Source organism: Lampetra fluviatilis, chromosome 25 (assembly GCF_964198595.1).
Source record: "Lampetra fluviatilis chromosome 25, kcLamFluv1.1, whole genome shotgun sequence".
NCBI classification, from domain to species: Eukaryota; Metazoa; Chordata; class Hyperoartia; order Petromyzontiformes; family Petromyzontidae; genus Lampetra; species Lampetra fluviatilis.
Window position 1 is genome coordinate 7,678,119 of NC_136299.1, and position 26,183 is coordinate 7,704,301.

The window sequence follows — 26,183 nt, forward strand, 5'->3', positions numbered from 1 at the left end:
TCCGTGTGGTGATTTGTATGTTCTTTTCCTGTTCTGCATGAGTTTCCAGAGTTCTCCACTTTCTCCCCATAGATAGCTAAAAAACACTAACTGGTATTTGTCAAACATCCCAAAGCTGAGAAATTACCTGCAAATTACTCTTTTGGGATTAAACATAGCAACATCCCCCCCCCTCTAAAACTTATCAGGCCCCTCCTGAAAAATAGACTTGAGACACAGTGAGGCTTTCCTGGACAAACAAGCGTAATAATGCATGAAATAATAATTATCTATATAATGCATTAGTTTTTTTCTCCAAAGTAAAAATATGTGTTATTGACTGCATTGTCAGAAATCCAACATGGCTTCTGTTTTCTCCATAATATATTTATGCCTTTTGTTTCTCCAACTCATTGTCAGGGAATATCTTCGAATGTCACTGTGAATAACATTAGAAAATGCATTTCTAAACGCCTTACCGCCCTTCTGTTTTGGTACTTTATTATTGCCAGCTCAATATAGCTTTTCCATTTTTGTAAATGCTTTTTATAGTTTTCTAAATATAGTTGTATATAGGCCTTGTTGACCTAGGTCACCGTTGCAATAGACACAATGGTTTATGTATCTCTCTACTCTTTGGTTTTTTCGGTAAAGTCACGTAGGTAAAAAATTGAAATAAATTTAATCACGACGTTTCGGGCGCAACACAAGCGGCCTTCTTCAGGTGGGGACAACTTAGCGAAAGCACACCGCTTAAGTGTGTCTCAGAGGTGGCTGTGACGAGTAATTATATATTGCAGTCACGAAAACTTCAAATCTAGAATCATGTATCTCTACGGGTTTATTTAATCTCCTAGAAAAATAAAGGATACTGACCGATTGCCTTCCGGGACTGATGGTGGATTGATCATGGTTGATGATGGTGGATTGATAATGATTGTGGAGTGGGTGGCATTGCACTCCAGACCACATGCCTCCAGTGGTATTTACCCAGACTTGCTGACCAATAATAGGCTGTAAAGTCTAAACCGATAAACACACTTGCAGTACTTGCTTAAGCACTATGCACTTTTTAATGGGTGGCAGGGCGACGCATTGTCTGGGAACCCTTTTAAAGGGGCAGCTCTTTCAGGAACTCCAATGTTCTGGTTTACAACATTTGCTGTGGTGGAGTGGGGGTGGTATGTGCCTTGTGCTCAAGTGTACACTCCACCACCACTGTATGTAGATTTTTACACGTACAGCCTTTTATCTATTCACTGCTGGATGTGGCCTCCCCTCGTGGGAGTTAATTGACCATACTTCATCATGCTGGTCAGTGTGGGACTTTGGTGGTATATGCCAGTGCTAAAGTACATACGTCACCCCAGCCGTATATGTTATAATATCGATATCATACTGTCATGTCCATGGACATGTGCAGGCTTCTGTCAGTTCACTGCTGAGTGAGGACTCTCCTGGTGTGGGTTAGTTGACTATACTTCACCACATTGGTGCGTGCAGGTTGCTGAATCTGGAAATCAAAAGTATCATAGCTAAGTTTCTGCCTATTACAGCTTGGCGTGCATGGCAGTCACTCTTTGAAACGTTATGGGGGTTCAAGCCTGCTTAGCTTCTGAGGTCTGATGACATTGGGTACATTCTAGGTGATGTTGTCAGTCATATTAATATTAATCGGTTGAAAGATGGTTGTCATTTTTGGTTGTAACTTGCAAAGCAAGAGCAGTACAGGAATGAACAATACACCAAAATATCTGCGTACAAAAAAACTTCGCCATTTCCAAAAGGAGGGTTTTTGGTGAGAGGGAGTGATTTGACCTGGAGAACGAGAAAAAAATGTTTAATGGATTAACAACTCACTACCACAGCCTCACTGTCATCTCTTGAGTGACAAAGCAATAGCTATTGGGTGAATACAAGACGATGAGAGGGAGTGGGGATTGCAGGCCCTTTATCATCCATCCTTTGCCGTGAAAGTCAAGAGTGATAACCGAGTGCCTGCCGTGGGAGAGAACGTGTCCAAGAGTACGTCCACCATGGATATGGAGCGGTGAAATGATACTCATGCGGGTGCTAGGTGGACTATTGCATTGCCAGACCATGTGAAATGGCGATTGCTTGGGGTTGGCCTTCGTCCAGCAGTTGGTCGATCATGTCTGGTAAATGATGATCAGAGCGACGAGTCAGTGATGCGAGCTTAAATGGTCTCACTTTTCCCTGTTTCGGCAGAGGAACTGGAGGAGGAGATGGAGGACACCACGGCGCAGGACCTGACAGAGAAGCAACGACACCAGCTGAAGCACCGGGAGCTCTTCCTGTCGCGCCAGCTTGAATCCCTGCCCGCCACGCACATCAGGTGACAACAGAAAGCGGTGGTTTAAACGGCCAAAATTCACCATAGATGTGCCTCACGGTAGAGATGAACCATGTATCGTAGAGTAGAATAATTATAATAGTTGTATTTGTATGACCGGTAACGCATCAACAAAACATGTAAAAAAAACGAATACTGGTTTGCCGCACACATAGGAATATCTCGTAACAAACTTAACATTCAAATTGTATTGACTGATAAATAAAGTTAAGCTGCCGTGGTGTGGTGGTTAGCACACTGGTCTTCCAGTTCAGAGGTTGCTGGTTCGATTCTTTCTCTGCTCGTGACCGTTGGAACAATGAGGCTGGTTTCTGAAATCCCTCTGTCCACCCAGTAGTATAAATGGGTTTGTCGTGAATTTACACGGGATCTTGGTGATGAACGCCAATGTGAGCGCAAGTGTAAATAGATAAATAAAAACACCCAGGAACCTTGCACCATTGTTGTCATTGTAACATTAATGCATCGCAAACTTAAATTATTTACCCCAATTGTCTGCGGATTATATTATATATTTCTTCAAGATAGAAATATTTTTGTTAGGGCTCTCTTAAGAACAATTGTGCAACAGCAGAGCATCCATTTTGCAAAGAAAACGAAACAAGTGGGAGGCTGGGCAGCTCACAGTCTCTCACTCTATTTGCCCCAGCGCTACACAGGACAGAAAAAAAACTTGTGCCCTCCTTTCTGTGCCTGTGATGCCGATGATTATACAGATGCCGAATCCTGGCACAGATGTTCAATACATTTTTTAGTGTTGCGTTCAGTAAGTCGGCTGTTACACAGTAGAGTGCATATATAATACATGTGTACACGGTTTGGATGTATAAATATATATTTTATTTATTTTACATGTTTACGTATGATGCATTGTGTATAACTTGCAGTGAGTTCCGACTATTTGCAGTTGTGTTGGACATTATAGATTCTGGGTGATTTGGTGAAAGGTCAATCTCGAAAGCTAAGCAAGTTTGAATCTAGATGAGGCTTAGATTGTGCATGACCACCCTGCACAAGTTGTCATAGGGCATTGCGGTGTTATGTGGTGGGCAGCAGAGGGCAGTGCAGCAAATTCCATTGTTCTGTACTTCTGTGCTTCCATATATATGCTCCTACCTTCGCCAACATGCCCTGACCAGCGTGGTGAAATATGGTCATGACGAGCAAAGCATGGGGAGGCCCTCACCAAGCAGTGGGTACTCAAACGGGTTGTACGTGTATATGTATTACGGCTTGGTTTTGGTGCAATGTCTGGTTTGTATTTTATGCCACAGCATTTCTTGAGATGTGGTGCAATGTTCTAGAAAAAGCATCTTTGAAATATTAATGTTTTTTTCTTGCAGAGGGAAATGCCGAGTGACTTTACTTAATGAAACGGAGGCTCTGAATTCGTACCTGGACAAGGAGGTAATCCGCTCTTTAATTTTCTGGGTTTTTTTCTTCAAACTTTGATTGGCATTTAACTGTCACAATTAATTTACCATCCAGAGCATTCGTGCTCAATGAATGATGATGCCACCATCGATATGACAGCCGTTGCCACATACCAGCTTTGAGCCCGCAGCGATTTATACCAATATCTTAACTGCCGCAATGGCCGGCTCTTACCAGGCATTTGTGAGGAGGGGATGATAAAATAATAATTACAGGCTTGCACCACCATCACTGAGCAGTGGTGGCACAAAACAGTAATCCAGTACTATGGAGGCGATGGTTTGTGAATGGCAGAAATGGGCATCAATGAGGTGGTGGTACGGAATAATGTGGACTCGATCTGTTCCATAGCGTATTTCCCCCTTGTATGCGTGGGGTTTCTCTGATTGCTCCTGATTTCCACATGTGTACACATTAATTGGCCAATAACACCTTCATATAGAAGGCCATAGAGCTTGGGAAATGGTTGGTGCCAGTTCACCACGTGACTCTCGCACCTTTGAGTCATTCTATTTCTGTTTTGAGAGTAAATAAATACTGTGCATGTTGTTACAAGTTGACATTTTTAGAATTAATTTTGATTTAAAGCTTTCGTGACTGCAGGGATTAATATTCTTGGTTCTTTCGGTAAAGTCACGTAGAAAGTAAATAATAAAATAATAAATAATTTTACTTCTTGCTGTGGATTTTACACGTGATGATGATTGCTTGTGTTGCATTCGAAAGGTCGTGAGAATTTTATTGTTTTATATTTTTATTATTTTATTATTTCCCTTCTACGTGACTTGACCGAAAGAACCAAGAATATTTTTTATAGAATAGTTATATAGAAACGCCTATCTACCAAATTGTTATCCTGATTATGCTATCGGCGTCTTTTCATGAGGCAATGTATCCATTTGGAACGTTATGGAGGAGTGCAACCAACCAGATCCCTTCAACTGATGTCTAATCCACAGGTTAAGGGGCATCACTTTTTTACTCGCCTTGCCACAGAGTTATATTTGGCGCGTAACAGTGAAACCGATATTTATACTGGTCACAGCTGTAATTTAGCCAAATTAAGCGCAGCACCTATTTTAATGTGATGATGTTTTTGTTAGCGTTCGTTGTCTTCCTAAGTTGAGATGATCACTTGAAAACCCTGTTTAATCGCAGGTGGCTAAAACCTTGATTTCGAATCCATTATATCAGCAGTGCCAGCTAACCATCTCTGACCTTTGAGCCACCCTGCCACCCTCATGAGCCAGGTTTTTTTTCAACTCATGTTAATACACCGTGATATCATTAAACATTTCACACACACCAGGCTTTTTTGTGTGTAGTCATTGGTAACCGGCTGACACCATCAATTTATTACATTCGATTGAGAGCCCAATTTAATCATCACAGGCTGCTGCCTAGATTTGAACATAGGATCTCAGCATTGTCAGCTAAGCGCCCTGGGCCAATCAGCCACCTCGGAGGATTCAGATAATTTAACCTTTGTGAGTGTGCCACCGTATTTGACCATAATGCGCGGTCGCCCTATGCTTTTTTGCAAACATTCACCGGATTGTTTATTTCCGTGCAAATTAGTGGACGGAGCATGCAACCCCCTCCCCCCTCTTCAAACGTGCTTCACCGAAGGGGTCCATTATGAGCGTGTTTAATGCTAAAATGCACAACAAAGACCCCATCTGAAAACGTACAGTCACACACCATCTATCATTCAGTTGCAGAGTGCTGATAATCGCGTCCAATGTGGCTCTCGCAAGCAGTGCAGTTAAATAGCCCTTTGAAAGTATCCAATTATCAATTGGCTGCACCTGGAAGGGATGGGGGCGCTTGGCATTAGAACAGTTTACGGTCCTCGTTGTAAAGAGGCTAATATAACACACACCCTGAAACCTCTTGCATGTGTATTCGGGCCAGAATCAACATTTGAGCCTTTGTAATTAAATGAGTGGAATTATATTGCACCTTGCTTAATGGTGTATGTCTGATGCTGTGGTCAACAATAAGTGGACACTTGTCAAACCATACGAATCTTTTTTTGTCCAAATGAATTGTTAAACAATGATGAAGAAGTAGACCAAATGTATGAGGAAATTACCCAACTATTAAAATAGTATAACAGGACCCTGCGGGGTGGGCTGGTAGGAACGAATAACCAAATAATATAAACATAATGTATTATTACACTTGTTAAGCCAGGAAAGCCCCACTGAGTCAAAAGGTTTTTGTAGGGTCCTGCCAAGTGTTTGCAGTAGGAGTCGATGTTGATACACGGACGGACGGACGGACGATATAATCTATTGGTGGTCTGGTCCACTTCGTTCCTACCAGTAAAATGCACTTGACCAGCATTTTGGGTGATAATGAAATGTTGATGGCAACGGCTTTGGGGAGGCCTTCATCCAACGGGTGGATTGAGCATGTCTGATTATGAACATGTTGAACTGGTAAACAATAAATTATCCAAGAATGGAGCTTGAACGGGAGATGTTGCGAAAAAGCATGATGGCCCACGGTCAAAAATAATAACGGAGTGTCGGCCAAGGGATAGAACACATCTGAGAGGACGTCCACCGACAAAATGGAGCGATAAGAACATTTTGTGTGATGTCAGATAGATTATTACATTGCAGGATCATGAGAGGTGTGATGGCAGCTTTGCAAGGCCTTCTTTCAGCAGTGGATTGACTATGGGTGAAATGTACCAAAATTATGATGATTTTAATGGGTTAGATCGCGTAAATATATAAATGAGTCGTTAAAACCCGCCACCACCCGACACAGCCAACTAGTAAGGGTTGTCACATAAACAGAACGTGCCAATTCGTCAGTGTTTCGAAACAGTAAGACTTCTCCACAAATCTGGCGGTCGCCTGATGGGGCTCGTTGTAATTACTGGCGAAACGTCGTACTTGGTTTGTAAATGTTGTGGCTTGGCTCTCCAACACACCGGTTAGCGCTGTACTAGTATACTACACTATACACTACACTATACACTACTACACTATACACTACTATACACTACTATACACTACACTATACACTACCTCCTATACACTACTACATACTACACTATACACTACACTATATACTATACACTACACTACTATATACTACACTATAGACTAGTGCTGTACTAGTGAAGAATTGGCATGTTTTGTTAACGTGACAACCCTTACTCGTTGGCTGTCGGGTGGTGGCAGGTTTTAACGACACATTTATATATTTACGCGATCTAACCCAAAAACCTCTAGTATGGATGATATTGGTCGCGAAAGCCTACGTGTTAAACTGATTTTAATACAGAAATGCAGTTAATTATTTTGACGTTTTTTCTGTTGGCATTTTTTGTTAAATTGATTGCTGTGCTGTTGATCTGTTTGTGTTGGGGACTGACCTCGCAGGACTGTTTCTTCTACTCATTGGTCTACGATCCGACTCAGAAGACACTCCTAGCAGATAAGGGAGAGATCCGCGTTGGCCCCCGCTATCAAGCTGACATCCCAGATTTTCTCAAAGATGGTACAACTTCCACCTGCAAGCGCAAAGAGTTCTTTGCTGCCAATATGTCTGCCTAATAATAAACTGGTGGCCAGCCTCTCAATTGTTCATGGTTAATACATTGATCCTACAATGATTAATTTTATTTAACAAATTTCATGACGTGAATTTTACAAAACAGAAATACCAAATAGGGTGCAATAATAATAATAACTAAATACCTAGAACAATAATGTTACTGAGTATGTTTGTGAAGCAAGTGTAAAAGTTTCAAAGAGATATACACATAAATGTACCTGTTGTATAATTTTAAATAGTGTTTGCCTAACCCTGTGTTATTGTAAATGGTGCATCCGATAAGTAACATTGGGTCATTAAGCTGAATTATTGGGTCAGAAGTATTTTATCAAAATGGTTAGCTCATTTGCATGAACTACATATAAGTCTTTAAAGGACGACTCGTTCATTTAAATTGGTGGAGTTGTCTTAGAGGGGTTTTCTGGAAATACTTCCAGATTAGCTCCTCGTTATATGGATGTAGTGGTGGTGTAGCTGACAAGTACAGAGGCAGTACAATTGCAGCGGGGGCCCATGGGCTTGAAGGGCCGAGGCACCGGCTACGAAGAAAGGGGGGAAATTGGACAAGGGCTCCCATTTAAATCCTTGAACCACAACAGTGACACCACAAGTTCCTTCTTGAAAGTCACTTTTTAAAGTCTTTTTTTTTCTCTTGAATGCCTTGTTGTTTGCTGTTCCACTGTACCTACCCTTTGGAAGAGAGACGTCTGGTCCCGGTGGGCGCGTAACTGGTTATAAATAAAGGGCATCAATTTATTAACGAAGCTTTCAAACTCGCCTCGGACAATTACACTGTCGTATCTGCACGATAACATCTAATTCATATTTTGTGCTGCGTCTTTGTTTAAGAGACACAAGCAGTTTGGTAACCGGAGATTGGGATTAAATACATGTGTGGTGACATTTCAGCCACCTGGATTGTCTAGATAACATTACGGGAACATTCAGCAAGCTGGGATTTATGTTTACGGTTAATTAAACTGTGTGGCTGTGCCTGGGTTTTTCATAGTAATTTTGCTAAGATTGCATTCTCAACAGGTGATGGGCTTAGTTCCCATATGCCGTGAAGATGGTTGCTCACAGCACTGCTGGTGGCAAGGCTTCGACAATGTTGATCCTTGTGGAACATTAGTTAAGGAGCAGTTCATTTTGAATGTGTCATTCAGTAAAATGTAATTCTGATTTTATTTTCTGAAAACGAGGCGAGTGATATCTAACCATGGGCACCCACCTCACCAAACTGAACTGAGCGGCGTGGTGAATTATGAACAAAAATAAAGCCGTGACTGAGATGGCAATCCAGTAATATTAACAGGCACCGTAAATTAGTATAATTTATTATTTAAAAAACGATTAGGACCAAAATTGCCTGTTCCAAGGGTTGATATTAATAGAGGGTAGCAGCAAACAGATTCTCGTGTGCAAAAACATTATTGCCACTGACATTTTTTTGGACCATCAGTAAGTTACACCAGCCTGGTGGCTCACAATAGAGTGAGCGGCTTGCAATTGCAAGGTTACAAGTAGATATCCTCGTTGGAGGTTGATTCAGTTCACATCATCCCTCCGAGGTATATTATCATTTTGTGAAGAAGTCAACAGTGGTTGTCCTTGGGAGAGACATGCCCCTGTCATAGGAAAATATAATTTTTCCCACTTGGGACAAGGGCTGTAGATATGCAATGACCACTGCCTCATTGCTCATATTGAGCAAATAATACGTCGATTTACCAGTTAAATGCCACTGTGAGCAGGTGTGCTGACACTCGCTCTTCGTCGAGCGACAAGGGATGATGGAGCATTCTGCGTGTTCCACAGGGGAGCCTGATTGCAGAGACCAACTGAAGCTGGAGGCGAGAGTTTGGGACCCGGAGAATCCACTCATGCAGCGGCACATTGATCAGTTTCTCGTCATTGCCAGGTATGGACATTCATAATAATTATTTTTAAAAAAATTAAAGACCGCCCTTTTATACTGGAGCGAGTGTTTTATACCCGATAGGCTTCGTACGTTACATCTCATCTCAAACTTTTGAAAGGGCACCCCGAGTATGCAGCACACAAGGTGACTCAGCACCTGGCTTTTAATTGGACATTGGTCTGCCAGTTGGGGTGACGATCGCTACGCGTAATCCCATTTGAACAATTAGATTGTATGTCTTTTTGAATTTGGCACATTTGAGCTGTGACGCTGGCACACAGTTGGCCTACTAAATAATGCCAAGGGATCTTTCACATCCACTGTGAAGCAGATGGTTAATTGTATGGTTAATTTACCCGCAGTAATAACTAGGGTTGCTTGTTGGAATCCAACCACGAACCTCTGTAACAAGCGGTGAATACGCTTACACCGGGGCCATATCACCGTCAAGTTTAGAAGTTGGGGGGGAGGGGCAGGGGGAATGTAAGAAACTTGAACATTGTAAATCTGCCGTGGCAGGAGATCATATGAATTGTATAGTTATGCGTCGAACTAGGACCCGTATCTATCACAGGATTCTTGCATATAAATGTCTGGCAGTTCACCTGCATTGGTTTAGGCAAGCATGATTCTGCTGATGAGGCACTAAACGTTGAAACCATTTCAGAGTTTGCTTGTATAAAACCAATGCTATGGAATGTAATCACTCCCAGAAGGCCGTGTGAGCGATGGGATATGTGTAAAAACTATTTTGTGGAGAGAGAGATATGGGACAGAGGTGTTTTTATGCCTATTTATTTCATTATTTACATTCTCTACAATGACGCGAATTATTGTTTTCTATTCAGGATTTGAAGCCCATTGTGCTAACAATTACACCACAGCAGCATCCATTTGTATTAACAATATATAAGGGAGTGTTCAGTAGTGTTTAGTATTCTCCAGAAACACCATCTGTAAAGGTGATAAATTTACCTTGCTCTGAATGGTAATAACACAATACAATCATGCAATACAATTTGGATTTATAAAGCATCTAAATGCGACCACATCTCAGATTTCTGAACAGCCAGTGAAGGCGTTATGAGATTATTGAAAAGGGAACACATTTTTTTGGTTATGGGTCAACAAGGAGGTTCGTGCCTTAAAGCATAAACCTATGCTTTTTACAAGTATAATATATGCATGTTGAAATAAAATAACCCTTCTTGCATGCATACTATCGTTGGGGTGCCGCAGTGGCGCGGTGGTGAGCGCATTGGGCTATGAACCTGGACACCTTAATCTGATTTTCCGGCCACAGCTAACATTAGCGGCAAATACTACCCGAACTCGTTCTGGGTTTCCATTCCCCTTCCCGGCCCTTCACCAACCCACTGACCAGCATGGTGAAGTACGGTCCAACGGGATTTTTGGACCGTACTGACCAACACGGCATTGGAAATCATTCAACCAATCTTGGATTAACAAAGGAGCGGCGAATCAATATTTTAGAAGAAACCTAAATGTTGATTAGGAAAGTGAGTGATTGAGCAAATTTGGTTAATTATTTTAATTTTTACTCTTCTAATTTGTGTGTGTATTCCCTTTTACACGTGCAAGCACATGCTTGTGTGTGTTACACGTGCTTGGATAGCGTTCTTGTCGTGGTTAAGTGCACTTCACGATGAACCTGGTGACCCAAGTCCAATTTTTGCTCACAGCCAACATCCGTGACGAATATTTTAACCAGTCCTTGGCTTCCCCTAGGTCAAAATAGCCTTAAATGAGTACCTGGTGCAGTGGGCATTGGGCAGACAAAGGCAACCGGATGTGGTCTGGCCGCACCACACCCTTCGTTGTGCTGATCTTGGTATGTGCTTGCAAACAGCACTTGCCCCAACAGTCTGTCTCGGCTACATGGGGGGATCTTTGTCTGTGTGTCTCTGCTACATGCAGGTCTGTGGGCACGTTTGCGCGCGCCCTGGATTGCAGCAGCTCGGTGAGACAGCCGAGCCTTCACATGAGCGCTGCTGCTGCCTCTAGAGACATCACGCTGGTAGGCAAACACCTTGTTCTATTCATGTTCTTCTTTGTCCAGTCTCCTGCCTTACAACCACAAGCTAATGATGTGAGCATGGTGTGTGGGGGGGGGTTGAGAGTAAGATTTTTAAAATATTTAACAATTTAGGGAGATGGGATGCCATGCATGAAATCAATGTCAACCAAATAATGAGCCCTTTAGGTGTCTTGATATTTGCCTTTTCTTTAGGGAGTTTTGACTTTTTACATTTTTAATAACAAAGTTTTTTAAACCAAGAAGCAGAGGTAAGAAAATATATTTAATAAGCCCCTTTGGTTAAACTTGGGAGTTTTCCTAATGAGACAATATATGATGCTGTACTTTCAGTTTTTACGTGATATAAATATATTTCCAATAACACATTGTATGTGTTTGCAAGCGTTCTTCAAATCCGTTGCCACAACTGTTTCTCACCGTTTGTCTTCCCACTTATCTTTTTCATCTCTTGCTCCCAAAACTTCTGAATTGTCGTTTTACTTTTCAAGCTCATCCTAGTCTCAGTCATCCGCTCCCCACCCAGCTACCTACCTACCCACCCACGCACCCACTTACTCCAGTTTCTACCTCATTCTTACTTTACCACCTACATTTTAAGAAAAAAATTAACACACCAAACGTACATGATGCTTTACCTTTCCACGTATATAAATTAACCTCCTTAGTCATAAACTCTGCCTCATAACAGTGATCCATTTATAGACTCCTCACTAAAATAAGCGGGTAACATTAAAGAGGAAACAACATTTTATTTAAAAACTTCTCCATATATAGCCTGCCAATCTTGACACATTTGTTCAACACTACTGGGTATGATATGTGGAGCCATCACTTTCACAATGCTCAATCACTTGTTGCGAAGAAAGTAAGAGGGTCATTGGAAATGAATGTGTTATCTGTACATGGATCACCCTCTAAGACTTTCTTTTCAGGCAATGGCCCTTCTAAGGATGAAGGGCAGGCAGAAATATTGACTGACTTTATAGTAAAACTGACTGACCATTGCGGTTCGTCATACCAAACTGTAGTCGTAGATAAATGCCGCCAGAGCTAACTGCAGTTATGCATGGCTTGGCCCAGAAAACAGTTCATGCAGAATAATAATAATTAATAATAATGGGCTGTGCACTGGTCAGTTGTCTTTCCAGCGATACAGTTCTGCCTTAACATTTGATCATTTGACTCTATAATTAAAATGGGTTTATGCATATTTTTTTTTATTTTACAACGTTTTAAGAATATCTTTGATACTCAGCGCTCTACCACCATGAAACTATTCATACGTCACTTCAAAACTGTTCACTTGCCAACTTAAAATAAGGAAATTTTCTTTGTAAACCCCATGTTATAATGTAGAGTTTTGATCTGTAAAGTCAGTCGATCCCTCTGCCTTCTCTCTGTTTTTGGAAGGATCTTTATGCAAACCATCACCTTGTGATAGTTTATCAGTTATACGTCAGAATGAATAATGAATGTTGTGAGATTTACTTATTGTATCCTTACACTCCCCGGCCAGTGCATTACTTGTATTTGTTACCAATTTCCAACTAAATGTGATCATGTTCATGCACTCGCTCTGTCCATAATAGCGGGGAAGCACTATATGTCTGGTAAAGCTGATCCAATATGAACAAACGTGCGGTGCAATGTTGTGTTGCTGTCGGGATGTGCCTGTGTGTTGTTCGGCACAATGCCCAACAGTTTGTTGAATTTAGTTCTTGAAGTTCTCACCAGCACATGGAGGAAAATATTGGATGACGGAGACTTGTGTTGCCTTCGAAACGTCGTGATTTATTATTTTATTTCTAGAATGATTTCTATTATTTATTTTATTTTTTATCTACGTGACTTTACCGAAAAAACCTAAGAGTATGAATCCTTGCAGTCACGAAAGCTGCAAATCTAGAAGGAAATATTGGACATTGTGCCATACAACATGCGGTACAGCCTGAAAACCAGTGTTAATGCAGTCAGCATTTTAGTCGTTTTTAGTCTTTGTTTAGTTGCCGATAACCTGTGGATGTTTATTCAAGTCTTTGCATTTTATTTGGTCACTTAGTCTTTAAATGGCTAAATAAAATCCACATACCAAGATTCGTCAACAAATGTCCACAGTTTGTCATCGACGAGCTGAAGACAAAAACACCAAACGTGGTCGTGTGGCTCTACAGTTGCTTGCTCAAGCCACTGCCGGCGGAAGGGCCTCCGTGGGAGTGAACTCTAGAGGGTAGTTGGCCTACTCTTCCACATTGACCAAACGTGTCGGAAGAGGTATGCGTATCCACACTCTAACCCTCTACACTCGACCTGCTGATCGACTAACTATGGCTTGCCCGATTTAAAGCTTTCGTGACTGCAGGGATTCATCTTCTTGGTTCTTTCGGTAAAGTCACGTAGAAGGGAAATAATAAAATAATAAAAATAAAACATTATTAAATATTTCTCACGACGTTTCGGCCACAACGCAAGCAGCCGTCCTTAGGCTGCTTGCGTTGTGGCCGACAGACCTGGTCTTCACCTGAGGACGGCTGCTTGCGTTGTGGCCGAAACGTCGTGATAAATATTTAATGATGTTGTATTTTTATTATTTTATTATTTCCCTTCTACGTGACTTTACCGAAATAACCAAGAATATGGCTTGCCCGTTTAGACCTCTGGATGCACAGTTGACATATATATGGGTACTGACTGATTGAATGCTGCTGAAAAACGGAGAACATTTCACGTTTTGTTTCAATGTTTTTGTAACCCTTCCCGCTCATCCGCCGTCACCCCCGACACATGCAGTTCCACGCCATGGACACCCTGCACAAGCACGACTACGACCTGAGCAAAGCGATCGCGAGCCTGGTCCCGCAGGGCGGGCCCGTGCTGTGTCGCGACGAGATGGAGGAGTGGTCGGCCTCCGAGGCAAACCTCTTTGAGGAGTCGCTCGAAAAATACGGCAAAGACTTCAACGACATCCGACAGGACTTTGTGAGTGATGTTTGTGCCCTCTCATTTTTATGTTTTTTTCTTATTTTTGCCTTTGGACACTTCTATCATGGTTGTGCTATCGGTGTCGTGTCAAGCGACGGAGACTCTAACGTGGATCCCTCGTAGAGCAGTACGCAAGCCTTCGTATTGGAGAACGGCCCGCAAAAGCAGATATCACAGAGCTTCCTCTAAGACACCTTGAAGTGACCTCTGGTCCACACAATAAAGGGCAGCACTTTCCGACCCACCCTGCCACTGAACATAATGTTCGTCGAATAATAATCAAACCGATATTTAGCCAATTTAAATGTATTATTGCAACAATGTCATGTTTTTAATACAGTCATTGGTGACGGGGCCGAACCCATCAACTCGTTACACCGGCGAAACCAGTTTAATCACAGCTGGCTAACAACTCTCCCAGGATCTCAGCAGTACCGGCTCAGCACACTGATCTCTGAACCACCTGTCCACCTCACTGCCGTGAGGTTGCTGAATTTTCACGGTTCAGGGTCGAAATGTAAATCATAAATATGTTATTTTAAGTTTGCCACATTTTAATTTAAACACAATGTAGACAAAGATCACGCGAATAGTTTTGTACTTAAAAGTCATATCCCACTCAATTATCCGAGTAGAATATTTCACCAACAGACTCATATTTTTTAGGAAGACACGAGATGATTATGAAAAAAATACACCAATGAAAAACAAATTGAGCAGAGAATATGCCTCCTTGCCCTATTTGTCTCTCCACATAAAAAATTAAGTTCTTCTTGGTTCGCCTTTTGGCGTCATCTGGTCCAACCCATGTGAGACTAGGCTCCAAGGAAAGCTGTCTCGGGTGTGGACCAATCAACTTCAAGGACAGTGCACATTATCAGAGTTGTGTCTTTTGTTTGTATTAAGACTGCAGGTATTGCGGTCTATGCAAACATGACTCCTTGTAAAAAGGTGTCAATTTTGTTGCCAGATAGAAGGGATAAAAAACAATTATCTTCTTCTTGGTTCTTTCGGTAAAGTCACGTATAATGGAAATAATAAAATAATAAAACATAAAATAATTCCCACAACGCAAGCAGCCGTCCTCAGGTGGAGAACAGGTCTGTTATTTTTATTATTTTATTATTTCCATTCTACGTGACTTCACCGAAAGAACCAAGAAGATGAATCCCTGCAGTCACGAAAGCTTTAAATCGAAAAATTAAGTTGTTTGTTCTACACTGACCGCATTGGCCACATGCACGGCCATCCCGGAGTGAATATTTTCAGCAGGATTGGTTGTAATCCAAGCAAACTCTTGACCGGCTTACAAAATGCAGTGCTTTATCAGCAGTAAAGCTTGCTTATAGCAATGCTGGTGACCTGCCAGAAATGTATAGGCAAGGACTATCTCTATTTAAATTTGAGGACAGGTTAAAACCAAGGTACTATATAAAATAAAAAACAGCATTTGACATTATTTATTACTTTAATTTTAAGAATGTATATTCATGGAGCTTCAAATTCAATGGTAGCGCTCGAATTAATTCAGTCAACATTGGTGGCCCAGGATTTAACTTTATGGGGGATTATGGAGTCTTAAGTCGACTCTAGAGAACACACAAAACCTCGGCATGAGCATTTGAGTGATTGATTATTGCTTTATCACTCTGTTTAATTTAAAATACTGAAACTGTATATTTTTGCGGATCGGTACGTCACATAAAATGGTCACTGCCCCCTCAAGGTAAAGAATTTACACTTTTCCAACCAATGTTTTATATCTCCTTTAGCATTACACATTGCTCAAGTTTAGATCCACATTGCATAAACATATTACAATTGCCGTGTAATCTAACCAACAAAATATTTGACCGACTACATAAAATAATAATAAGCTGCCAGGCATATCCTTGTGTAGCAATCAATCTTTATTTTGTGTGCCAATATCGCCCTCAACAAAGTAGGCATCCGTGGACATTGTGTGGTGAGCCCTTGGTTTAAAAGACTCTTTCAAAATCAACGAGGCGTCTTCATTTCTTCAATTCACAGCTCCTCCCAACGTCCTTCTCTTTTCCTCCACCTTTTGTACATCTCTGGCTATGCCGTCTCTCACATCTATCCCCCCACAGCCCCTCCGCTTGGTTCCTATTCTAGCCCCACCTTTTCTGGTGGAACAAACACCAAAAACTAAATCGTTTTAATTTATATAAATATAGTGCCGTAGATGGGCCACGCTTACCGGCAGTGGTAGACAAGGTCCATCTGCAAGGGTACCCGTACCGCCAAGGGGGGGGGGGGGGCTGCGTAGTATCGTAGATCCCACGCAACGCCACCCCTCGATGGGGACCCCAGACAGCTAATCCCCTCAGCGCCACCAACGGGGGGGGGCTGCGGGGGGATCTATGATCCCACGCAACGCCACCCCTCGATGGGCAAAGGGGCATATAAGGGGACCTCCCCAGCCGATCGGGACCAGTCGCAGCCCAAGACCCAAGACCAGCCAGCTTAGGGCCCTGGACCCCCTCGACCCGCTTGTCCTTGTAAGGGCCGGGACCCTGTGTGGGCCAGTGGTGGGACTTTGGGACTTCCGGCTCTACGCCCTTGTAAGGGCGAGGTCCGATGAAGCCAGAGTCTAGACCCGTACCTTGGCTGGGTCGGGTCAGGTAGCCTCCCCTAGGGTAATTGTAGCCGGAGGACCCGAGAGCGTAGCCAGTGTCAGGCACGCTAGAAGTAGGCTGTGTTACTAGGCTGTAACAGTGTATCAGGACTGTTGGAGTGGTGTATTGTAATAAAGAAGTTACATCTACAAAGTGTCTCCGGAACCCATTACATTTACGTATAGATTCGTCACAGTGAGTGATGCAAGTGTATCTGAGTTTCTACAACGTTTTCGTTGTTCTACAGTTACCATGGAAGACGTTGAGCAGCATTATCGAGTATTACTACATGTGGAAGACAACGGACAGATACGTGCAACAGGTAACCCTCCCACCGACCTGTTTCACCTGCATTTGTAGTGCTGCCACTCACACATGAATGCTCCCCACCTTCACCAGCCCGCACTGGCGATTGTGGTGACGTTTCATCATATAACCCCCTCCCCCACCCACGATGCACACTAAGTGCGGAGGCCTTTCATCGACTGCATGTATGTTGAACTTCTTTCGCACCGTATGTAGCCAACCGTGCTAAAAGGAAAAGACAACAAACTAAACGTAAAAAGCAGTTCTGGGGGATAGACAATGTCTCAAAATAATGACGATGATGGTGATGATAATGGAGGTCGTGATGATGATGACAGGTTTACACTGACATGTTAATACGTTTTTATTCTTTGCGCATTTCAGAAGCGACTCAAAGCAGCCGAGGCTGAGAGCAAGCTAAAGCAGGTGTACATCCCCAACTAGTGAGTGACCAAGAGGGGCTGTTGAAATCGGTTTTAGCGCAAATGTCTCGCAATAAAAATGTTCTACTTTTTTTTTACTGAGAAACTGCAGGAGCTGTAATGATGTAACGGTTAGCACACTGGAATTTTTTAGCTGGTGCATTTCTATTTCTCGGCACTCCAGTAGAAAAAATAAGGAAAGTTTCTTAAATATTCCACTCGCCGCCTGTGTCCACCCGGCAGTATAAATGGGTATGCCTACCTCTTCCAATGCATCCGTTCAGCATGGAAGATTAGACCAAATAACCCCTAAAAGCTCTCTAGTCGAGATTCATCCACCAGCAGTGTCATAAGCAAGCAATTGCAGGGTTGCACCTTTACCGTTTAACTGATAAATGAGGGCAAATGTCCCACATGGTGAGCGACTGAGGCCGCTGTGCGGTTTGTTTTTTTGCACATACAAAACGGCAAGCTAATTACTTACATTCCACTTGGCATCGATTACCGGGTTAGGCTTCTCAGAATCGGGAATAGATTCTCAAAATGGTTGCTGGTGTATGACTATTGTTTAACAAAACTAGTGACCACCCTTCCAATTTCACTTTAATTTCGACTGGGGTGTTTAAGATGCTGTTATACCCCAGTGGATATCTTTTTCTATTCTTCTTACAATTAAAGCCAACAATATTAACTGAAGTGTTTTGGTCCCAGAAATATTCCTAAAGGTGTGATGTTTTAATAATGTAATGAGATTTCCCACTGTTTAGCTTTGTCTTGGCAATTACGAAGCTAATTCTCACGGAATGTAGAAGGCTCATTGCAATACATTCCCATGACATACAATTAGTGGCGGTGAAACTAGAGGGGGGCTTTCATTGCTGGAATCCTTCACAAAAAATTAAATGCTCCCCTGTATGTATAATGGTACTCGCTTAGTCTGGATTTATAAGTGCCAAAGAGGTGTTGTTGTGGTGGGGTTTTTTTTTAACAAATTGGCAAATATTCATGTCGTAAAGATTTCTGTTTCTAATTTAAATTGTGTAGCACTTTTAATTGTCGGGAAGAAGATATACCTTTTGGAAATGTCTGATCTGGTGGATGGTGAAAGTATGTCATAGTGGCCAGTTTAAAAGTGAGGCTGTCTGTGAGATTGGACTATGAAATATTTCTGTTGGATTAAATATACAAACATTAAATACATTTTGACAGTGCCTGTCTTGAAACTGAAAGGTTACAAGTTCAAATCATGTTCTGGGATAATTCAGGTCATTGAAATCCTGCGTTAGATCCATACAATGAATGAGCATGACTTTGTGGAAAGTCAGCCATGTTTGTCCAATGGAAAAGACTTATCCTTACCATGGTAATGTGAAATGTATAATATTAGTTCATAATTGGCAGTCGATGAACGCCGTTCAATGCTTACTTGAATTTCAATGTTTAATGTACGCCCGTCTCTATTTAATTTGGCGCCCTGCATAATAAAATTGTCACAGAGCACTTCACAAGTAAACATGACATGACATCATTAACATTTTGGGTTTCGCAAAATAATAAAAAGTATACACATTAGTTGAAAATATATAAAAGAGGTTATAAAATACATCTTAAGCCTGATTTTTTAAACCGCAACATCTTCCTTATCAGATAGTATTCATGGTGCACACCACTTGAACCCAACGGCAGCCAGCACGCTGCACCACGAACACCGTACGGGCAAAAACACGCACCCACAAAAACCGGACTAAGAATCTTCATCAGACTCGCACTACTAACCCGCGAACCTGAACTAGCAACCCGATAAACCCAGACCCCGTGCCCGCGAACCGTCTAACGCCTACACGTTTTCACCACCGATTGCAATCCGAGTACGGTTTCAACTCTTGAAGGTGCCCAAAGTAGTGCGTAGCGAAAGCTTGGCAGAATAAATACTGAAATCGCAGCCCGCCCTGAAAAAAATACACACCTGGACATTTAGACCATTGTTTAGGTGTTTGTGACGGGCAACAGTGCGAGAAAAGTAGTCGGAATTGACTGAGGTGTGTGCGTTAATTTGTGCTTGCCCGCCAAAGGAATTTGAAAGTCCTACTCGGCCCTCAGTACTGATAAGGTTTCCCGCCCCTGCTTTCAAAATCCACAGTCGTAACCGTTTTACAAGCGCGCCGATTTGCACATCCTTGTCTCTATCTGCTGCCCCAACAGCAACAAGCCGAACCCAAACCAGATCGCGGCGACTCCCGTGAAAGCGGCGGTGGCGAATGGCACGCCGCCCATCGGCCTGGTGCTGTCGACACCGCAGAACGCCAGCGTGGGACGCGCCTGCGAAAGCTGCTTTGGTCAGTCGCTCGGAGCTTTTTTTTACTATTTAATAAATCCCAACTGCTTTTTAAAGTGTGAATGTGTTAGCTTTGTCTATATCTCTCTCTGTGTCCGGCTGTCTGTCTGTAGTGGGTGGTCACGATAACTCCCATAAACACAATTCAATGCAAACTGGAACTTTGCTGTAAACATGTGTTGCTTTTAGTGATATACCCTGTAGAAACTGGCCGAATTGATGAAAAGGGTTGCACACAGCTTGGAGACAAAACCAGTACTAAAATAACGTGCCCTGGATCTTGCCGGCTGAGGCAAACCATCCACAGCAGAGCTGCTATCTAAGCCCCTTTGTCTCATTGCTGCGTATTGATTGATACACTGCTTTTTGCAGGCCTGGTGACCTCTTATTCAAATAACCCACTGTACATTTGGATTAGAAACGTGGACATTAAACATAATACGGTGGTCGTGAGCAATAGTGAAGCGGCAGACAAAGGAGGAAACATACCCTCAAATACATCTACCATGAAAACGAAAATCAGATTATGTGCAGGAGCTGGACAGATTGTTACATGACAAGACCATGAGACATAGCATTGGCTTGAACGTGGCCTTCATCCAGCAGTGGGTAGTTCTTGGCTGCCGATGATGTTGACAATCATTGCGGGAATTTGGCGAGCATTTTGTATTACTTGCTACTCGGAGCCTACCTTACCCAACCAGACAGCACATCCTCCTTTCCCTCCACCGCGCCGCTGCCAGGCCCTCCCCTCGACCTTCCGGGACAAGGCAAGCAATCACCCACTGCGTAATGGTAACATGGCGCAGTGGCTGTCTGGGTGATAAGTTGCTTGTGTTCAGTGCCCCGAGGGCGCGGGTGGGTGGACGGGTGGGGGAGACAGTCGGCTTTGTGTCAAGTCGGTGGCTGGGCCAAGACGCAGGCGAGGGGAGCGCTTGGTGTCGTGTCTCCACCGTGCGGTTCTGAGAAGCCACTGCAGCAGCTGTCAGAGCTGCTACTGCTGCAGCTGCAGCGTCAGTAGATGGAGTGCTTGTTCTTGTCAGTGTAAGCTAGCTACACGGTGAGGATTAGGCCATAGAAACGATTCGTCCAGGCCTTCTCTTTTCATTGTTTTCTAGGTCACTCTAGGCATAGACTGGAATGTTGAAATGGCCAGGTTAAAATGTGTTCATATATCTACAGCTCTGAATCAATCTCCTGCTGATTGGAGGCTTTCCCACGCCCTATCTGGCATGTGGGTTGCTTGACCATACTTCACCAAGCTGGTCAATGTTGATTGGTGAAGGGAAGGGAGAGAACATGACGGGCTCAGAGCCACGTTGCTGGGAATTTAACTCGGGCCGCTGGGTTTGTAGTGCAGTGGGCTAACAACGGTGTCACTGCTCTACTGTGTTTAAATTGGGTGAAGAAAAACTTAGAGCTGGGCTTTCCGATATAAATAAATCTTACTCTACCGACTTTCCATTAAATTACTATACATTCAATTCACATCCAATGTTATTCTTGACTGGAAATCAAAACTTGACGTTGCTGTTTCCATACAGCAAAAGAAGACCAGGATAGTGCTCAAATAAAGTGCGCTCTATCATTATTATCAGTTCTGTTCGGCACCAGACGTTCATCGGTCGATGGGTTGTTTGGGCCCCATGTTCTACCTTTGCTTTGACACGAGCGAACGTCAATGGCGTTGTGCCGCCTTCCCCTCCCCACGCAGCTGCCAGCTCGTGCCAGTGGTACTCGTGGGGGCCGCCCAACATGCAGTGCCGGCTGTGCACCGCCTGCTGGACTTACTGGAAGAAGTACGGTGGCCTCAAGATGCCCACACGTCTGGAGAGCGACCGTGCCGCTCTCCTCCGTGCGGGAGGCCTGGTATGTGCGAGCGTGAGTGCGTGTTTGAGCGAGCGAGTGGGTGAGTGGGTGGTTGAGTTATCGTTTGAGTGAGTGTGCCGGATGGTAGTTGAACACTATGTCCTTGAGACGAAACAGTCGGTCCGATAGACCGAGTCCTCAGCATGGGTGGAGGAATCAATGACTGAAGTTCATGGAAACAGGAATCATGGTAGTAGCGAGAGAAGAGTGATAAAATAAGTCGACTTGAGCAAGAATGGTCATGGCTAGAAGGGATGATGGCTGATGGCCAATAATAATGAGTGGCAGCCAAGGTATATAAGGCGTTCAAGAGGACGTCCACCGATGCAATGTAGTGATATCAGCTCCTGTGCAGGTTCTGGATTATTATTATATCGCAGGATCATGTGAGATGGTGTGGTCTTGGGGAGGCCTTGATGCAGCAGTTTATTGATCATGGCTTCTGATGATCAGGATTGTTGATAGCCTTTTGAATATTAAATTAACCAAGAGAGTAATTTATTTGAAGTCTGTATGCAATGATTAATCCACTCTATGATTTAAAGAATTCTCAAGCTTTGAAGTCTTCAAAGGCAAATCATTTGAAAAATCAATGTGTTAATTTCTCCTCGGTAGTGCATATTGAATCTCGAGTGGTATGAATATATAGTTGTTTAAAATCTATTAAAGTACATTAATTAAAACGCATACATTTCTACACTCTTAATTCGATGTATTTATGACTATTTTAACCATCACTGAATCATTCTATCTCAAAATTGTATCAGTTCCTTCTTTGGTGTAATGGATCGCAGTCTGGACTTGCAGTCCAGAGGTTGTTCTGATCATGGCCATGAAGAGCACGGAGAAGTTTCTTAAATCCCCCTTCCTGTGTACACTACAGTTAGTAATTCGGTGACATGTGGTTGGGTGAAGTCTCTGCACTCCCACCTCTTCCAAGGCATTTGGCCAGCGTCGGTGGAAGAGCAGACCAAATACCCACGATAATATTCTCTTGAGAGCGCCTTCAAATGGAGGCCCTTCTGTCTTCAGTGGCATGAGCAAGCAGTTGCAGGGCTGCACCTTTACTATCCTCCAGAAAGTGTACATAAATGTTTATCCTTGTGTGAAGTGCTCTATCAATTAATGCTTTTAAAGAGTATACTTTGGGCTTTGGCGTCCTGCTCATGCCTAGAATACTGTTGATACGCTCGCGATAATGTTGGAAATGTTTTTAATATTGAGTGATTCCTTACAGGTGTTGACAGTGTCTCGAAATTGCGATCTACATTTCAATTCGGCTCTAACCAAGAATAGATTGGGGGAGATTGTAAGAGTGTGCATTATTATTTTTCTCATTTAAATAGCAAACAACCCCCTGTAGAAGAACTAAAGGTGGTGGCACTCAAAGATAAAGGGAATCACCTGGGGTAGTGAGGTAGTGTCTCTTGAGCCTGGATTAGTGCCTTGGGCTACAAATGTTCTTGTATGTTGCAAGTCCAGTTGTCTTACTCTACTAACGATTGGCTAATTAACAAAGACCTATTCCAGGATTTGTCTTATTCTGTGTACCAAATTTGTCCACATACTGCATAGCAGTACTCCCATTGAGCCATCAGGTTTCTTTTCGATCTGATGGCTTAATGGGACACTGTCTACAGGAAAGCCACCCATACGGATGCCGACCTAAAACCTGACTCCCACCACCATCTATTCCAGAAGAATTCCCTCATCAAAACTCTATAACATAGAGCTCGTTGTATTTCCAACCATCACCACCTAGCCAGTGAACTGGAGCACGTACACCAAGCCCTCAAGAAGAAGGGATATTCAGACTACACAATCTGTAAAGCTATCACTACAACCGTTGGGAAAGAACCATCTGAGGACCTAATCAAAACCATCACCTTGCCATACATAGCAGGGGTCACCAAAAATATTTCCAAAATCATGAGCTAGATGTAACCGCCTTTTCCACCTAACTATTAGATCTTTACTCTGCAAACCCACTGGCTATCAGCAAAGATTCGTTCATGAAGCCATCCAGATATATAAACACAGACACAATTTTAACCGAGAAGATGGGTACAAACTGAGCAATCATTGGAAGGACGTTATTAACCAGTTTAGGTCATAACTGGCTGTGATGTTCCCTTCCTACCTACCTATGTTAGCAGTTATTTTCGACTCTCTGAGTTACATTCACTAACACAGCCACCGTTAGCTGTGTTAGTAAATGGCGGCTTGTCATCCTTTTCCACCTCCATGTGGCGATGGCTCTTTCCTAGCTCTCTCCAAGCTGTCTCCAAGCTTACATTCACAAGCATTTCTAAACCTTTGTAAACAGCTCTTTGATTGGGATAGACCTACTGCAGGTTACGAAGACCTCTCCTACATTAACATTAGCTGCCCTGCCCATCTCTAAACCTTCATAAACCGCTCTTTGATTGATGTAGACATACTGCAGGTTAGGAGACCTCTCCTACATTAACAGCTGCCCCACCCATTTCTAAACCTTTATAAGCAGCCTGCTTCAGCAGCCTTCCCCCCTCTTTTTTCACCTGATGACAATTGCTTGTGTTGCGATTGAAACGTCGTGATATTGTTATTATTTTTATCATGTTTTTTTTGTATCTAGGTGGCTTTACCGAAAGACCCAAAGAATATCATCACTATAGTCATAACAATTATCTAAAATAATAATGTAGAGCCTTTATTCAATCTGATAATTGATGAGGAATGTTCAAACAACCCTCCATGCCATGTCAGTAATGGAGGTTGCTTGACCATACTTCACCACACTGGTCAGTGCAGGTTGGCCAAGGGTGAGAGTGGCCAGGACCAGTAGAAGAAATGACAACTGATGTTTGCTGCATCCGGGAATCAAATCAAGACCACCGGAAATTAAGCACGTATGCAATTTTGAGGAATGTATGCAAATTGTATTGTTTAACGTTTCTTAAAAACTATATAATCGATAACAACATGTTGATTAAGGAATCAAAAACAACCAAAGTTCCCGAAAAACAACACCTTTTGCGGAAGCAGGAATTCCGCTCGAGGGGGCATGTGTCGTCACGTCACTGCCAGGGCCCCCACAGCTCGGTGAGCCGGAGCAACGGCAGCCCCAAGTTCACCCTGAAGACGCGGCAAGCCTTCTACCTGCAGACCACCAAGCTGACGCGCCTCGCCCGCCGCCTGTGCCGTGACCTTCTGCACCCGCTACAGGCGGCGCGCCGGCCGTTCCTGCCCATCAACACCACCGCCATCAAGGCCAAGTGTACGTGACACACGCACACGGGGAGAGGAGGGGGGGTGCGGTAATGATGACGATGGACTCTCATGGGCAGACGCAGATCTAGAAACTTTCGAAATTGGGGGTGGGGAGAGTGGAGATTTGAAGCTTTTTAAATAGGGCACTAAATTATTTACAAATTTAAACATTCCAAGTTTTGTATCCGTTGTTATATCATAAATACTAATTTTCAGGGTCTCCAAAGGGGTGGTCAGGAGTAGAGCAATCACCCCCATCGGCCTCCCCTTTGATCTGCCACTTCTCTGGGTAAGGCAGAGTAGGGTTGCAGAGGCAAGGGTGATTCATGAAACTACAACCCAGATAAGCATGTGATGATCACTCAATTACCACATCAACAACAACCGCCATTTGCCACTACGTGGCGGTGACATCACCACGGCACCTAGCCTGGCACAGGCGCCGTGGTGACATCACCAGATTTTTCTTGTTTGAACAAAATTCCGTGAGATAACATAGGTCTGGAAAGCCAATCGGGTGATGGACTAAAATATTTTCATCTCATTGTGGAAACAGAACAGAGTTCTGATATTCCTATTAAGTTTCTTTTTTAACAACCTAGTTTTCCCTTGAAGACAAGACCCTTCGTCTCATTGGGCTCTCAGTTGGTTTTAAAGGTTATCTCTCCATAAACCCCAGATATCCTACTCAGGTGTAATTATTCTTAAGCATGTTAAGAATGCTGAAAGCATTATAAATATCCCCGTAATACACATGGTAGCTTTTCCCTGCTTAATACAGTTTCCTCCTATATGTGACATGTTCCTTCATTTGGAATTAGCCAAACATTGCAATCCAGGACCAGCCTCAAAAGGCCTTACAATACAATTATACAATACAGTTTGAAGTTATTTAGCATCTACATTTCAACCGCATCTTAAGAAGCTGTACAGGAACAATTGGCATATTTATCTTGGAGACAGTCATTGGCTGAATTAAAAAGGTCTTGAGTCTGGATTTGAACTGGGGCAGGGAGTCGACAGCACGGGCAGTTAAGG

The 26,183-nt window shown here is 43.0% G+C and overlaps 1 protein-coding gene across 5 annotated transcripts in view; it reads left to right on the forward strand.

The window, feature by feature from the left end:
• The window catches only part of LOC144941754 (metastasis-associated protein MTA1-like), a 65,018-nt gene that overhangs the window by 23,028 nt on the left and 15,807 nt on the right, over positions 1 to 26,183 (forward strand). For 3 of the 5 annotated variants that reach the window (XM_078868168.1, XM_078868170.1, XM_078868172.1), the window contains exons 4-14: positions 2,209 to 2,335; positions 3,697 to 3,760; positions 7,189 to 7,306; positions 9,182 to 9,284; positions 11,223 to 11,322; positions 14,131 to 14,319; positions 17,209 to 17,283; positions 17,652 to 17,710; positions 19,892 to 20,025; positions 21,739 to 21,893; positions 24,921 to 25,152. In XM_078868168.1, coding sequence (XP_078724294.1) covers positions 2,209 to 2,335; positions 3,697 to 3,760; positions 7,189 to 7,306; positions 9,182 to 9,284; positions 11,223 to 11,322; positions 14,131 to 14,319; positions 17,209 to 17,283; positions 17,652 to 17,710; positions 19,892 to 20,025; positions 21,739 to 21,893; positions 24,921 to 25,152 — 1,356 coding nt within the window. The remainder of the gene's footprint in view (positions 1 to 2,208; positions 2,336 to 3,696; positions 3,761 to 7,188; positions 7,307 to 9,181; positions 9,285 to 11,222; positions 11,323 to 14,130; positions 14,320 to 17,208; positions 17,284 to 17,651; positions 17,711 to 19,891; positions 20,026 to 21,738; positions 21,894 to 24,920; positions 25,153 to 26,183) is intronic. The other 2 variants (XM_078868169.1, XM_078868171.1) reach the window with 1 other exon arrangement.